The 15,741-nt window shown below is 40.9% G+C and overlaps 1 protein-coding gene across 2 annotated transcripts in view; it reads right to left on the bottom strand.

The window, feature by feature from the left end:
* Positions 1–15,741, bottom strand: part of YEATS4 (YEATS domain containing 4) — a 33,622-nt gene that overhangs the window by 13,560 nt on the left and 4,321 nt on the right. Inside the window, exons 2-4 of one of the 2 annotated variants that reach the window (XM_056130804.1) lie at positions 12,741–12,860; positions 4,431–4,497; positions 4,224–4,318 (exon numbers count right to left, since the gene is read on the bottom strand). In XM_056130804.1, coding sequence (XP_055986779.1) covers positions 4,224–4,318; positions 4,431–4,497; positions 12,741–12,860 — 282 coding nt within the window. The remainder of the gene's footprint in view (positions 1–4,223; positions 4,319–4,430; positions 4,498–12,740; positions 12,861–15,741) is intronic. The other variant, XM_056130805.1, reaches the window with a different exon arrangement.

Genomic DNA, 15,741 nt, shown 5'->3' on the forward strand with positions numbered 1-15,741 from the left:
ACTTTACTTTCTTATTAGATATCATCATCCATTCACATCTACTCAACATGTTTTGAAAATAGTAACTTCCAAACATTTCTAGAAGATAGCATAAGAATAACACATGATACAGCTATGGAACTCAAACTGGGAAATCATTAAGACATTAATTCTTTTACTTACACAGATAGAACTAGATTGTGATAATTATTCATTAAGATAAAGTTTAAAGACTGCAGAAAAAGATTTGATATTTACATTTAAAAAAGTTACTAAAATGTTCAATGAAACAACTCAACTTTTGTTTGTTTTTGGAACACATCCTGCTGTGCTCAGGGCTCACTCCTGGCTCTGCACTAAGGGATCACTACTGGCAGGGCTTATATGGGGTGCCAGGTATGGGATTAAGAACTAACTCCCATAAAAAGGATTTAAAAAGGATTAAATCCGAGGTTCAGGGATCGATCAAACTGGGTCTGCCACTGTGCAAGGTAAGTGCCCTACCCACTGTACTGTCCCTCTAGTTAGCATAACTTCTTTAATAATCTCACTATATTATTATAATAAACAGGAACAGAATTATAAGTTATATACGGTGGGAAAATAGCTTCAATATTTATGTAAGTCTGTTTTTATGCTTACATTTATTTATATCATAGTTTTAATTATTAATAACATTATCTTACAGATCACAAGCAACATGTATATCAGCAAAACCTTTGCAACAAAATAATTAAGTGATTGAAATAAAACTTAGCTGGTAGGCTAGAGCAATAACACAATGGGTAGGGTACTTGCTTTATACATAGTCAACTAGGGTTCAATCCCTGGCACTCCCTATGGTCACCGAGTCAGCTGGAAGTGATACCTGAACACAGACCCAAGAATAAGCCCTGAGCACCACCAGGTGCACCCCCCCCCCAAAAAAAAACCCAAACACATCAAAAAACAAAAACAAAATTTTGCTGGCAGAACAGAAGACTTTCTATGTTGAAGCTATAGAAACTAATACAGAGGCCTCACAATTCACAAAAATTAACTAAATTTATTGTAAGGAGAAGGCAGTATGTGTCATACTCAAAGCAGGTAATTTGACAAATTTCTGAAATAGAAGGCAAATGAGACTACACAGGTAAGCCAAAACAGGAACATCTACAACTGACTGTAAGAAAGAAAACTGCATGAGGGCTGGCTGCCAGCAGATCAGGCAGCGTCCAGAGAGGCTCGATGCTCAGAGTTGGCAAGTACAGAAATCAAGAATGCTGGGTAGCTGGACCCAGTGACTTCCTTTGATCTTCCTTCCTTTTTAGACAACAAAGTATACCCTCTGGTGGAACTGGGATTTCCTTTTCATTGTCTTTTCGGTACTATGAGTTATAATGCTATTGATAATACAGTTTCAGGCAGACAACGTTGACCCAAATCCCCACTGATGTCAGTGTCCCTCCACCGATGTCCTCAGGTTCCCTCCCACATACCCACACACTACCTTAGCAGTCTCACTGTTCAAATATTTACTATATTGTTGGCTCTAAAACGTTGGTTAGGGATTGGGGAGATAGTACAGAAGTTAAAGAGTTAAAACATATGTCTTACATGCAGCTAACCCTGGACTGATCCCTGGCACCCCCATGTGGTCCCCTAAGCCTTTCCAGGAGTGATCCCTGAAAAAAAGAGCCAGGAGTAAGCCCTGAGCATCACAGGGTGCGTAGCGTGGGCACAAAAACCAACACCAAAACAAACCAAAAAATTCAGACCTAAATAAATCTATTGGCAATCTACTCAATAAATCAAACAATGAAAAAGTGCTAAGGATCACATTCTCTTCACTTTTTTAAAAAGAGGGCTTTTGAGAATTGCCTTGAAGTGAGACTAAAACATTTCTTTTAGAAATGTGTTTTTTAAGTATGAGCAGGAGATCAGGCAATAGATGAGCTGATGGACATGAAGGCAGCACATTCTCAAAATAAAAACAAATCCAAAGTTATCTCACTTAAAAAGGAGCTTCTGCTTCAGGAACATCAGCAGCCTCCCTCCCATTGCTCATGTCTAATGAATTCCCTCCACCATTCGCTACAATTGACTCTTCTCATTTAGGCAAGAGCAAGCTTTTCAACTTTGTATCCTACCTCTTGAACAGTATCTTGCAAATAATGAATATATAGCAACTGCTTGCCAAATAAAACATACTGTCTGCTAGAGTATTCCAGGACAATAAAAGGGCAAAAGATCCTTACCATCCTGAAAATACACAGATCATCTCCAATTTATTCGGTGGAAAACTCACGTGCAAATAGCTATCAGTAAGTCCAAGGAGCCTTACCATAAAATAAAGATGTCTTAAAACCAGAACTACCCAAATCTGAACAGGATGCTTCACGTAATGATGTAAGTCAGTACTCTACATGCTTAGAAATATGCAAGTCCAAGTTCTCATCTGAAACACTGAAGGAATCGCTCCGTACATAGAACAAGGCTTTCATGAGTGCAGGTGTGTGCACCCAATCCCCCAGAATGCTGACATCTCTTCACACCTTACTGAATCATTCTTTGGGCTATGGGGCCAAGGCGTTTAGATTTTTAAAAATACCTCAGATACTGCTGATATTGGGCTGAAGCGATAGCACAGCGGGTAGGGCATTTGCCTTGCATGCGGTCAACCCGGCTGACCCGGGTTCGATTCCTCCGCCCCTCTTGGAGAGCCTGGCAAACTACCGAGAGTATCTCGCTGGCACGGCAAAGCCTGGCAAGCTACCAGTGACATGTTTGGTATGCCAAACACAGTAACAACAAATCTCACAATGGAGACATTACTGGGCCCACTCAAGCTAATCGATGAACAATGGGAGGACAGTGCTCCAGTGCAGTGCTACTGCTGATACTACCAGTGCAAAGCTCGTTATCAGAACTACCAGACCACATAATAATCAGTGCCTTTGAAAAATACGGAATGAGAGGGCCATCACTAAGTGGTGACCCTATAATAAGGCATAGCAGTTTTAGTCAAAAAAAAAAAAAGCAAGAGAAAGAGTATAAATTCTGAACACAAATATTTCAATTAAAAAATTAGTTCAGAGTTGAGAGCGCCGGGGATTGAATCCAAGGCCTCACCCACGAAGACAAGTATTCTACTACTGAGCTACAGCCTTAGTCCACTACAGTGAGTGGTTCTGAGCGCATGATTGATCTCTGAGCACTAGAAATCTCTTAAAAGAGAGTTACACCAGCAGTACAAAATTTGTAAAGGATCAAAGTGAGAGCTCTGAGGAACTTTTTGTATTAAAAAAAAAAAAGTTCTGACAAAAAAAAAAAAAGACCGAAAGATGAAAAATCAGTGGTTCTAAATAAGGTTTCATGAATAAGAAAACAAAATAAAGCAGTTAGTAACAATGGCAGTTTGAAAAAGTCAAAGGCTTTTTTTTTTTAAACTAGAAAAGGCTTTTATAACTTTTAAAATTTTGGTGCCAGGATTAAACCCATGGTGTCATACATGATGAGAGACTGCTCTACCACTGAGCTCCATACCAAGTCCCTAGAAAATGTTTTTAACTACAAAAAACTGGATCCTTTCAGGGCTACAGCAATAGTACAGGAGGTACAGCACTTCCCTTACACATGCCAACCCAGGCCCCATCACTGGCTCCACATGTAGCCCTCTGACTCCGCCAGAAGTGATCCCTGAGAGCAGATCAGGAATAGGCCTGAGCACTGCCAAGTATTTCCCACAACCCAAGAAAATAAAAATAAAATTGGATACTCTGGGCTAGCCTGATAGCTCAAAGGGCTGGAGGACATGCTTTACACAGGAAGGTTTGGGTCATTCCCCTGCACTACATGAATCCCGAGCACCAGTCAGGAGCAGCCCCTGAGCACTGCTAGGTACGACACAAAAAGCAACCAAGCACAACTGCACACTGTCACAGAAGAGAGCATGCAGGTGCAACTCATCAGAAGAAACCAAACGGTACTAATGAATTTTTAACATTCTTCGCTGTCATAAATTTCTATGTCTTCCTTGCAATAAGTATCTCTACTGTATCTCTTTTTTCTGTACATGAAGTTATGAAAAGCACTTCACCTAATAATGAACAATCTTACTCATTCATGGCAAGACACATTATGCCATTACTTTACATAAAATATATCTGAGTAAAAATGTCAACATGTACCAGGCTATGAATTACTGTTACATTTTCCTAAGAACTAAAAAATTATCGATTTTTTAAAGTATTAACATTACTCACAGGTCTTTCATTAGGATCAATGAAAAATATTTTGATGATTATTTCAAATTCACCCCATCCTGTTTCAGTAATTTCATATGGAGGTTTAGTAACGACTGGAGAGAGAGTTGAGAAATAAAGCAAGTGTAAATGTTCACTTTAGTTTCCAAGATCTTTTAAAAATATTATTAAAAAAAACACACACACACACAAAACACTGTACTTTACCTCTTAAAGGATTGCCATAACTTTCATGCAATTTAAATTGGATTTTCTTCACATAAGCTGACATATCCTAATAGAGAGAGAAATTAGTTCTGTCATCTACATATAAAAACTTGAAAAAAGAAAATATACTGAACATAGTTATTTAATTTTACATAATATACTTCTCTTCAATTTTGTAGCATTTCTAAAAAAGAAATACAGGAAGCCTTAAAATGATTTGATAATTCATAATGAATTAATATATACATATTCAAAATTCCCTTATTTTTGCATTATCTTTTATTCTATACATAATACTCTATCTGAATTTTGTCTTTCCCATAGACAGTAGATCTCCAATAATTTTTAAACCAAAAAAAAAAAATTCACGGTCAACTTTATTTATTTATTTTGAAGTAAAACAGATTTTATATGGAAGTTTTGAAGGGAAGGAGGGAAAAAGTGGGAGAGAGTGGAGAGTAACGTGCTCACGAGAGAGCCCCTACACACGTGTCAGCATTAGGCATGAAAGTATGAAAGTCCACATCTCAAGACGGGAGATGCAGGCACCACATATTCTTGGGCATCACATGTGCTCGGCCACGTGGGCACAAGCAGCACATGGGCTCAGGGAGCTTATGCATCCACAGTCAACTTTAAAGAACAAACGATATAAAATTAAGTCAATTAAACTAAGCAACCTAGAATGTTGGGAATAACATTCTTTTTATTTATTGAAGCACAGGAAGATACTTGTTCTGTGACATAAAAAGGCTTTCTTGTGTTAACATAGTTTAAAAATATATAGAAAAATAAAACATGCAAAACTGTAAATTACATTAAATTACATAAAACAGTAATGTTTATTAATATATACTATTTGCTTATAGGAATGTTCATGTGCTAATTAAATCCATTTTTAACTGGGATCATACTATAGTATCTTAATAACTGCTTCTATATCTAAACATTATATTATGAAAATTTTTTATGAAACAAAATTTCACAAGCATCTTTAAAGATTCTTTTGGGAATACTTTCATTTTTCCCCCACAATAAGTTACTACCAACATTGAGGAACCATATCATATGCTAAGCTGTCAAATAATAGGATCTTCCTGTGGAGTGGGAAGTAGAAAGAAAATGAGCATTTAAATGTAATCTGTATTATGAATACATTAGGTAAAATGCTAAAAGAGGCGCCCAACATAGTCTTTGGAGGTTAAAAAAAATAGTAGTAGAGAAACTGACCTCTGAACTAAGACCAAAGGGAACATTAGGAATAGGGAAGGAATGAATGAAAAAGTTTATGAGTATTCCTCTGGAAAAATGAGAGTTATTAATTAGTAGTAAAATGCAGATTATGTTGAAATGAAACAAATGCATAGATAAGGCTGCAGAAATAGGTAGGGAAAAGGTCATGGCAAGAGCATCAAAAATGACTTTAACTTCTCTCATGAAGATACTAAATAGTCATTGAAGGTGTCTTTAAAAAGAAAATAAAGAGCTGCTTCTTTGAAAAAATAAACAAGATTGATACACTACTAGCAAGACTCACAAAGACAGAGAGAGAACCCTAATAAACTGAATCAAAAACAGGACATCACAACAGAAACCACAGAAATTCAAAGGACCATCAGAGGTTACTTTGAGAATCTTTATGCCATGAAACAGGTGAACCTAGAAGAAAGAGGTAATTCCTGGATTCCTATAATCCCCCAAAACTGACCCAAGAAGATTTGGAATACTGAACAGACCTATCAATATCAAGAAAAATGAAATGGTAATCAAAAGTCTTCCCCAAAACAAAAGCTCTTTAAAGGTTTGAAAGAATTCACTAGTGAAGGGGACCTACTACCAGTCCTTTTCAAGCTTTCCTTATTGCTTAAATAAGGAAACTGAAGAAACAGAAACACAAAGAGTTTTTATGAGGCAGGGCTGAAGTGATAGTACAGTGGGTAGGGCCTTCTGCCTTGCACACGGCTGACCTAGGTTCGATCCCCAGCATCCATGTGGTCCCCCAAAGAAGCGCCAGGAGTAATTCCTGAGTGCAAAGCCAGGAGGAACCCTTGAGCATTGCTGGTATAACCCCAAAAAAGAAAAAAAAAGTTTCTATGAGGCAAATATCACCCTGATACCAATAGCAGACAGAGACACCACGTGCACACGCGCGCGCGCACACACACACACACAAATTACAGGTCAATATCCCTGATGAACACAGATGCAAAAATTGTCAACAAAATTCTAGCAAACAGAATCCAGTAACTCGTCAAAAATATCATACACCAAGATGGAGTTGGATTCATCCTAGGGATGCAAGGGTGGTTAAACATTCACAATTCAATCAACATACTACACCATATCAACAAAAGAAAAATAAGAACCATATGATCATAACAATAGATGCAGAGAAAACAATTGACACGATACAGCACTGATTTATAATAAAAGCTCCCAACAAAGTGGGAATTTAAGAACATCCCTGAGAGTAGCCAAAGCCATCTACCAAAAGCCCACAGCAAATTTATTTTCAATAAGGAAAAAACTAAAAGCTTTCCCTCTAGGATCAGGCACAACAAGGTTGCCCACTCTCACCATTCCAATTAAATACAGTACTGGAAGTACTTGCCATAGCAGTTATGCAAGAAAATTATTATCAAGGGCATCCAGGCAGGAAAGGAAGAAGTCAAGCTTTCATTATTTGCAGGTGACATGATACAATACTTAGAAAATCCTAAAAACTACAAGAAAACTCCTAGAAAACAATAGATTTGCATAGTAAAGTGACAGGTTAGAAATCAATACCCAAAAGTCCATGGCTTTCCTATACACAAGTAATGAAAGAGAAGAAAGAGACATTAAAAAAAAAAAACCCATTCACAATTGTGCCTCAGAAAATCAAGTATCTTGGAATCAGCTTAACTAAAGAGGTCAAAGAAAACTACAAAATGCTAATTCAAGAAATAAAAGAGTTCATGAAAAAATTGAGACACATCCCCTGTTCATGAATTGGGAGAATGTGGTCAAAATGGCAATACTCCCCAAAGTACTATACAGATTCAATGCAGTCCCTATAGGGATCCCCATGACATTTTTCAAAGAAATAGAACCAAACATTCCTGAAATTCATCGATTCGCTAGAGCGGGCCCAGTAACATCTCCATTTTGAGACTTGTTGTTACTTTGTTTGGCATATCGAATACATCACGGTAAGCTTGCCAGGCTTTGCCATGCGGGCGAGATACTCTCAGTAGCTTGCTGGGCTCTCCAAGAGGGGCGGAGGAATCAAATCCGGCTCTGCCAGGTTGGCTGCATGCAAGGCAAATACCCTACCACTGTGCTATCGCTCCAGCCCTGAAATTCATATTGAACAATAACCCTCCAAGTACAGCAAGAGTAATCCTTGAGAAAAAGACGATGGGAGGCACCACCTTCCACAACTTCAAACTGTATTATAAAGCAGTAGCACTGTAACACTGTCCTCCAGTTGTTCATCGATTTGCTTGAGCAGGCACCAGTAACGTCTCCATTGTGAGACTTGTTACTGTTTTTGGCATACTGAATATTCACGCCACAGGAAGCTTGCCAGGATCTACCATGCTGGCGGGATACTCTCGGTAGCTTGCCAGGCTCTCCGAGACGGGCGGTGGAATCGAACCTGGGTCAGCCGTGTGCAAGGCAAATGCTCTACCCGCTGTGCTACCGCTCCAGCCCACTACAAAGCAGTAGTAATTAAAACATCATGATACTGAAATAAAGACAGACCCGCAGATCAATGGCATAGAGTTGAATATCTTGACACAGTTCCTGAAATAGATGATCATTTAATTGTTGATAAGGGAGCAAGAAATATGAAGTTGAGCAAGGAAGGCCTCTTCAACAAGTGATGCTGGGAAAACTGGGCAGCTACATTAAAAAAAGAGAAAAAGAAAGAAAGAACTCAGATCTCTATCTAAGCCACATCAAAGGTCAGATCAAAATGGATTAAAGACGTAAACATCAGACCTGAATCCATAATGCACATGGAGGAAAATGTAGGTAAAACCCTCCATGACACTGAAGCTAAAGGCATCTTCACAGATGACCAAGCAAGAGGAAGCAAAGATAAACAAATGGGATTACATGAAACATCTGCACCTCAAAAGAAATGGTGACCAAGATACAAAGACAGCCCAGGAATGGGGAGAAAAATTATTAACCCAATACCCATCTGACAAAGGGTTAATATTAAAGATATATAAGGCATTGGTAGAATTTTACAAGGAAAAAAATTCAACCTTGGGGCTGGAGTGATAGCACAGTGGGTAGGGTGTTTGCCTTGCATGCGGTCAACCCGGGTTCGATTCCCAACATCCCATGTGGTCCCCCGAGCACCGCCAGGAGTGATTCCTGAGTGCAGAACCAGGAGTAACCCCTAAGCATCGCCGGCTGTGACCCAAAAAGAAAAAAAAAAGAAATTTAACCTCATCAAAAAATGGGGAGAGGGGACTGGAGCAATAACACACTAGGTAAGGCATTTGCTTTGCACGCAGCCGACCTGGGTTTGATTCCCAGCATCCCATATGGTCCCCTGAGCACCGCCAGGAGTGATTCCTGAGTGCAGAGCCAGAAGTTTCCCCTGTGCATTGCCTGGTGTGACCCAAAAAGAAAAAAAAAAGGGGAGGGGGAGAAGAAATGAACAGAAACTTTCTCAAAGAAGAAATACAAATGGACAAAAGGCACATGAAAAAGTGTTCTACATCATTAATCAACAGGGACATGCAAACCAAAACAACAATGAGACATCACCTCACACCATAGAGACTGGGACACATCTTAAAGAAGAACAAGCAATGCTGGCACGGATGTGGGGAGAAAGGGACTTTCATTCATTGTTTGGGGAATGTCAACTGGTTCAGCTTTCTTGGAAAATAATATGGACAATCCTCAAAAAACTAGAAATTGAGCTCCCACTTGACTCAGCAATACCACTTCTGGGTATATACCCTGGGGGCCCAAAAACACAGCAGAAATATCACCTGCATTCCGTGTTCACTACAGCACTATTCAGAATAGACAAAATCTGGAAACAACCTATTGAGTGTCCCAGAACAAACGACTGGATAAATAAACTATATTGCACTCAACAGGAATGGAATACTATGCAGCTGTAAGGGAAAATTAAATCATGAAATTTGCTTATAAGTGGATAGATATGGAGAGTATCATGCTGAGTAAAATGAGTCAGAAGGAAAGGAATAGACACAGAATGATTGCACTCACCTGTAGGAGATTTAAAAAAAACAGTATGAGACGAATACCCAAGGCCAGGAAAAACAGGGGCCAGGAGGACTGGTCACTGGTTGGAAGCTTGCCATAAGTGTGTGGTGGGAAAAGGACAGCTAAGATAGAGAAGGGACCAGTATGATAATAATAGTTAGAAATGATCACTCTGAACAAGAACTGAATGTGGAAAGTAGACAAAGAGATACACAGTATAACCTTTCAGTATCTGTATTGCAAACCATGATGCCCAAAGGGGGGAGGGGGAGAGGGAGGAAGATGGAGAGGGAGAAGGGAGGAAAGAGAGAGAAAGAGGGAGAGTGAGGGAGAGAGAAAGAGAGAGAAGAGAAGTGCTTGCTAGAGACAGACATGGGGTGTGGGAGCGGGAGGGAAACTGCACTGGTGGTGAGAAATGTACACAGATGAAGGGATGAATGTTGGAACATATGACTGAAACCCAATCATAAACAACCTTGAAACGGTTATTACAGTGATTAAAGATATTACAGTGATTCAGTTAAAAAACAAATAAAAAAATAAAAGCAAAGGGCCTACACAGACAGAACGGGGGTTAAGGCACGTAGCTTCGCCAGTTCACGTAGCCTATCCCAATCGAATCCCTGGCATAATATGGTCCTCCTGGCACCACAAAGTACCCCAAGTATAATTGGGAGTAGCCCCGAACACCACTAGGTATGACCCCCCAAAAATAAAATTTTAAATTAAAAATAAAAAGTTTAAGATAATTTATTTATCATACAATTTACCCAGAATGTAACATTCAATGACTTTCACTATATCTGGAATTGTGAAACAATGACCAATCACTATCAATTTTTATTACACACAAAGAAAATCCATTAGTGAAGTTTCTCCCAAATCTTTCTCCTACTCACTGGCAAATACAATCTATTTCAGTATAATCATATTATATGTGGTCTTTTGTATCTGTCTTTCACTTACCATGTTTCTAATTATCTTTCATCAGTGCAGCAGGTATTATTTTCTTTTATAATATCCTATTACATAGATATACCATATTTTATACATTCATCCATAAGTAGTCATTTGGGTTTCCCCTCCACTTTTTTGGGGGGGGGCTACTCTGCAATAATAAAGTGTAAACACTCTGGGCTGGAGTGACAGCACAGTGGGAAAGGCATTTGCCTTGCACGCAGCCGACCCGGGTTCTATTCCCAGGATCCCATATGGTCCCCTGAGCACCGCCAGGGGTGATTCCTGAGTGCAGAGTCAGGAGAAACCCCTGAGCATCACCCAAAAATAAAAAATAAATAACATAAATAAAATAAAGTGTAAACACTCAAATACAAGTTTTTGTGTGGTTTTTATAAAGTTTTACGTATAGTATAGTTTACTCATTCAATAAGTACCTATTAAATATGTACTATGTATCAGTTGTACTTCAGGTACCAGAATTCAGCAGCAGAATAAAATTAACAGCAGAATTATTATAAAATTATTTATAATTATAGTTCAGGGGTCAGTTTCTCTACTATTTATAAAATTATAATCTAATATTTATAAAATTACCTATAATTTTATAATCAACTGTATCATTGTATCACTGTCATCCTGTTGGTCATCGATTAGCTCAAGCAGGCTCCAGTAACATCTCCTTCATCCTAGCCCTGGGATTTTAAAAGTGCCATGTTCAAGGCTCTTTCAGGGTCAGGAGAATGAGACTCATCATTGTTACTGATTTTTGGCATATTGAATACGCTTGGGGTAAAAACAGATAATAGCTCAGAAAATCTGAGTAGTGGTCAGGGGTGTAAAATCACACTTTATGGGAACTCCTATGGGATTCTATGGGTGTTCAGGGACATCACTAATGAGCTTGTGTTGGGCCAAAGAGGAAAGTGATAGTAACACTCTTGCTAGTACTACCTACCCACTCTGTTGCACTTTATATTTCTCTTGCATTTGTGTATATATAGGAAGAGGTGTAAGCATAACATGCAGAAACCATAATGTTGTTTAACATGGGCAACAAGAGACCTATTGAACCCTAAGATTGTGAATTGTTTTATTTTTGTTAAGGTTTATAAAGAATTTAACTTTTTAAAAATAAACTTATTTTTCCAGTGGGTAAGGCGTTTGCCTTGCATGCGGTCAACCTGGTAGACCCAGGTTCAATTCCTCTGCCCCTCTCAGAGAGCCTGGCAAACTACCAAGAGTATCTCGCCCGCATGGCAGAGCCTGGCAAGCTACTCGTGGCATATTCGATATGCCAAATACAGTAACAAGTGTCACAATGGAGACGTTACTGGGCTGCTTGAGCAAATCGATGACCAACGGGAGGACAGTGACAGTTCACCAAAATTCAGTAATTTTTGATATGTAAGTTTTAACATATTGATATATTTTATATCACCTCTCTGTTCTCCTAGCATATTCTAAAATCATCTCTGTTTAATCAATGTTATTTACTCTCCCTTCTGTGGGAATTATTAACAGGCAGATATTCTGTGGGTTCCAAATATGTTATGACTACTTCTGTTCATGCAAGTAGGTTTCAAGTCTATAACATTTTCTACATATTATTTCAGCACTCTAAATTTTTTTTAAAAAGAAGAAAAAGAGGAGGAGAGGTAGGTTTTTAACAATTTTTAAGATATACACCCACAGTCAAATTTCTGAATTTTGACACTTAAGTTTTACTTGAGGAACCCAGGTGTGCGGGATCGGGGCTGAGATCTCCAAGCCTGCTCAGATTGGGACTGGGCCTCCTCCACCCAGATCCCCCATCTTCCATAATGTAGGCATTACACCCACCAACTGCCCCCAGCGCCATGTAATCCCATCAACGGCCAAGACCCATTGACTATAAAACCCTGCTCCCGGACATCTTATTATCTAGGTCTTACTCTGGAGAACCTGGCAGGCTACTGAAAGTATCCTGCCCACATGGCAGGGTCTGGCAAACTCCCCGTGGCATATTCAATATGCCAAAAAATTTTTATAATACTATTATAAAATACTGTAACTTATCTTCATGCAAACCAACTGCAGATAAAAACAATTATAGAAGAAACAAGTGCTTACCTCATTTCTATATGGTTTCACATATACTGTCCACTGATGGGTATGCCCGTCCTCTTCTCTTTTCTTTCCAAAATAGCGAGCAACATTACCATAAACTATTGGTTTAACAATAGTAACCCCCTAAAAGAAAATTTAAGTACCAATAAATAGTATGTCATTATCCAAACTAGCAAAAAAAAAAAAAAAAACCTCTGAAAAGTTTAATGGTCAGACAACTTAAATTTTGCATATTGACTTGGATTTCTGTCATCAAACCAATTTTAATCATCTTCATTTCATATTAGCACAAATAAACACCAAATTATAATGTTCCCACTTTGAAAATGTCTATTTAAATCATTATGTAAAGTACTTTGTGAGCTATTTACTTTTCATACTTCTGTTCATTGTGGGGTTGACACCTAGTGGTACTCAGAGGTAACGCACACAGGGTCTCACTTGGACTACGTCCTTGGCCCTTTGTGAGATTTTTTTAAAAGTAACCACAAATGAGGCCAGCAAGATAGTACATCAGATAAGGGCATCTGCCTTACACATGGTCAATCCGCATTCCATCTCCAGCACCCCAGATCCCCCAAACCCTCCGGGAGTGGTCCCTGAGCAATGAGCCAGTAGTAAACCCTGCTGACAGCTGGGTGTGGTCGAAAAACAAAACAACATACACACAAATGGCTCTAAATTCTCAAACTTTAAAAGTAGGCTTCAGAAAAATAGCATCAGCTATGACTACTATCACCTGTGATAATGACCTTAATTTGTTTATGGCAGTGATTTTCCAAATGTACTACAAATAATAAGGCAGTTTGGGAGAGAATTTCAGGGAGAATAAAGGGCAACCATTTCTTACTGTCACTGTCACTGTCCTCCCGTTGTTCATCCAGTGGGCCCAGTAACATTGCAAGACTTGTTACTGTGTTTGGCATATCCCAGGCTTTGCCGTGAGGGCGAGATATTCTAGGTAGTGTGCCAGGCTCTCCAAGAGGGGCGGAGGAATCGAACTCGGGTCAGCCGTATGCAAGGCAAACGCCCTACCCACTGTGCTATCGCTCCACCCTATTTCTTACTACATATGTTATTTGTTTGGGGGCATCAAATGATGCTCCTGGCTGTGCTCAGGGGTTACTCCTAGTATGTCCCTATATCCTGTGCTATAAATTGAATTGGGTTCGATGCATGCTAGGCAAGTATCTTAATTCCTGTACAACCTCTTCAGCCCCTACATTTACTTCCTTTTTTTTTTTTTTGCTTTTTGGGTCACACCTGGCTATGCTCAGGGGTCATTCCTGGTTCTGCACTCAGAAATTACTCCTGGCGGTACTCAGGGAACCATATGGGATGCCACGGAAACCCAGGATGGCCGCAAGCAAGGCAAACACCCTCCCCACTGTACTATCATTCTGGCCCCCACCCCACATTTATATTCATCAGTACAAAAAACTGTAACTAGTCATTCTAATTACAATTTAAAGATATTTACACAGAGAAAGGAGCTTTAAAAAATGATTTTAAGGGCTGGATAGAATAGTGGGTAAGGCACTTGCTTTGCACGTAGCAGACCTGAGTTTGAATGACAGTTCTCACCAGGCATATCCCTGAGCTAAAAGCCCTAAATGCAACTCTATGTGATCCCCAAACTCAAAATAAATAAAGTTAAAAAATTACAGTTAGGTTCAAATAATGTTAAATGGGTGGGCCAGATCCGTCCTTCACGCCCTACCGAGGCCACCAGTTGCCCCCCACGAGCGGCTCTCCAGCACGGCCACAGCCCCAGAAGCACAAGGGCTTAATGCAGGGCCCAGCAGCTTGGAGCAGAGAAGTGAAGGGACTATGCGTTAATCCAGGCAGTCATTTCCGCCCAGAGGGGAAAGGGTGTTGCTCCCTTCCGCCCTCCTCCCTCTGGAAAGAAAGATGGCGGCCACATGGGAGCCTTGTGGACAGCAGGTATGAGCCAGGGGTGTGGGGGCGACTAAAACCTCATGGGAAGGGGGGCGTTCCGGTCCGTCCTTCACGCCCTACCGAGGTCACCAGTCACCCCCCACGAGCGGCTCTCCAGCACAGCCACGGCCCCAGAAGCACAAGGACTTAATGCAGAACCCAGCAGCTTGGAGCAGAAAAGTGAACGGACTATGCATTGACCCAGGCCATCAAGTCTGCCGGAGGGGAAAGGGTGTTGCCCCATTCGCCCTCTCCTCTCTGGAAAGAAAGATGGCGGCCACATGGGAGCCTTGTGGACAGCAGGTATGAGCCGGGGGTGTGGGGGCGACTAAAACCTCATGGGAAGGGGGGCGTTCCGGTCCGTCCTTCACGCCCTACCGAGGTCACCAGTTGCCCCCCACGAGCGGCTCTCCAGCACGGCCACAGCCCCAGAAGCACAAGGGCTTAATGCAGAACCTAGCAGCTTGGAGCAGAAAAGTGAAAGGACTATGCGTTAATCCAGGCAATCATTTCCGCCCAGAGGGGAAAGGGTGTTGCTCCCTTCCGCCCTCCTCCCTCTGGAAAGAAAGATGGCGGCCACATGGGAGCCTTGTGGACAGCAGGTATGAGCCGGGGGTGTGGGGGCGACTGAAACTTCATGGGAAGGGGGGCGTTCCGGTCCGTCCTTCGCGCCCTACCGAGGTCACCAGTTGCCCCCCACGAGCGGCTCTCCAGCACAGCCACGGCCCCAGAAGCACAAGGACTTAATGCAGAACCCAGCAGCTTGGAGCAGAAAAGTGAACGGACTATGCATTGATCCAGGCCATCAAGTCTGCCGGAGGGGAAAGGGTGTTGCCCCATTCGCCCTCTCCTCTCTGGAAAGAAAGATGGCGGCCACATGGGAGCCTTGTGGACAGCAGGTATGAGACGGGGGAGTGGGGGCGACTAAAACCTCATGGGTCGGGGGGCGTTCCGGTCCGTCCTTCATGCCCTACCGAGGTCACCAGTTGCCCCCCACGGGCGGCTCTCCAGCACGGCCATGGCCCCAGAAGCACAAGGACTTAATGCAGAACCCAGCAGCTTGGAG

The sequence above is a fragment of the Sorex fumeus genome, unplaced genomic scaffold (assembly GCF_029834395.1).
Source record: "Sorex fumeus unplaced genomic scaffold, SorFum_2.1 ptg000081l, whole genome shotgun sequence".
In the NCBI taxonomy this organism is placed as follows: domain Eukaryota; kingdom Metazoa; phylum Chordata; class Mammalia; order Eulipotyphla; family Soricidae; genus Sorex; species Sorex fumeus.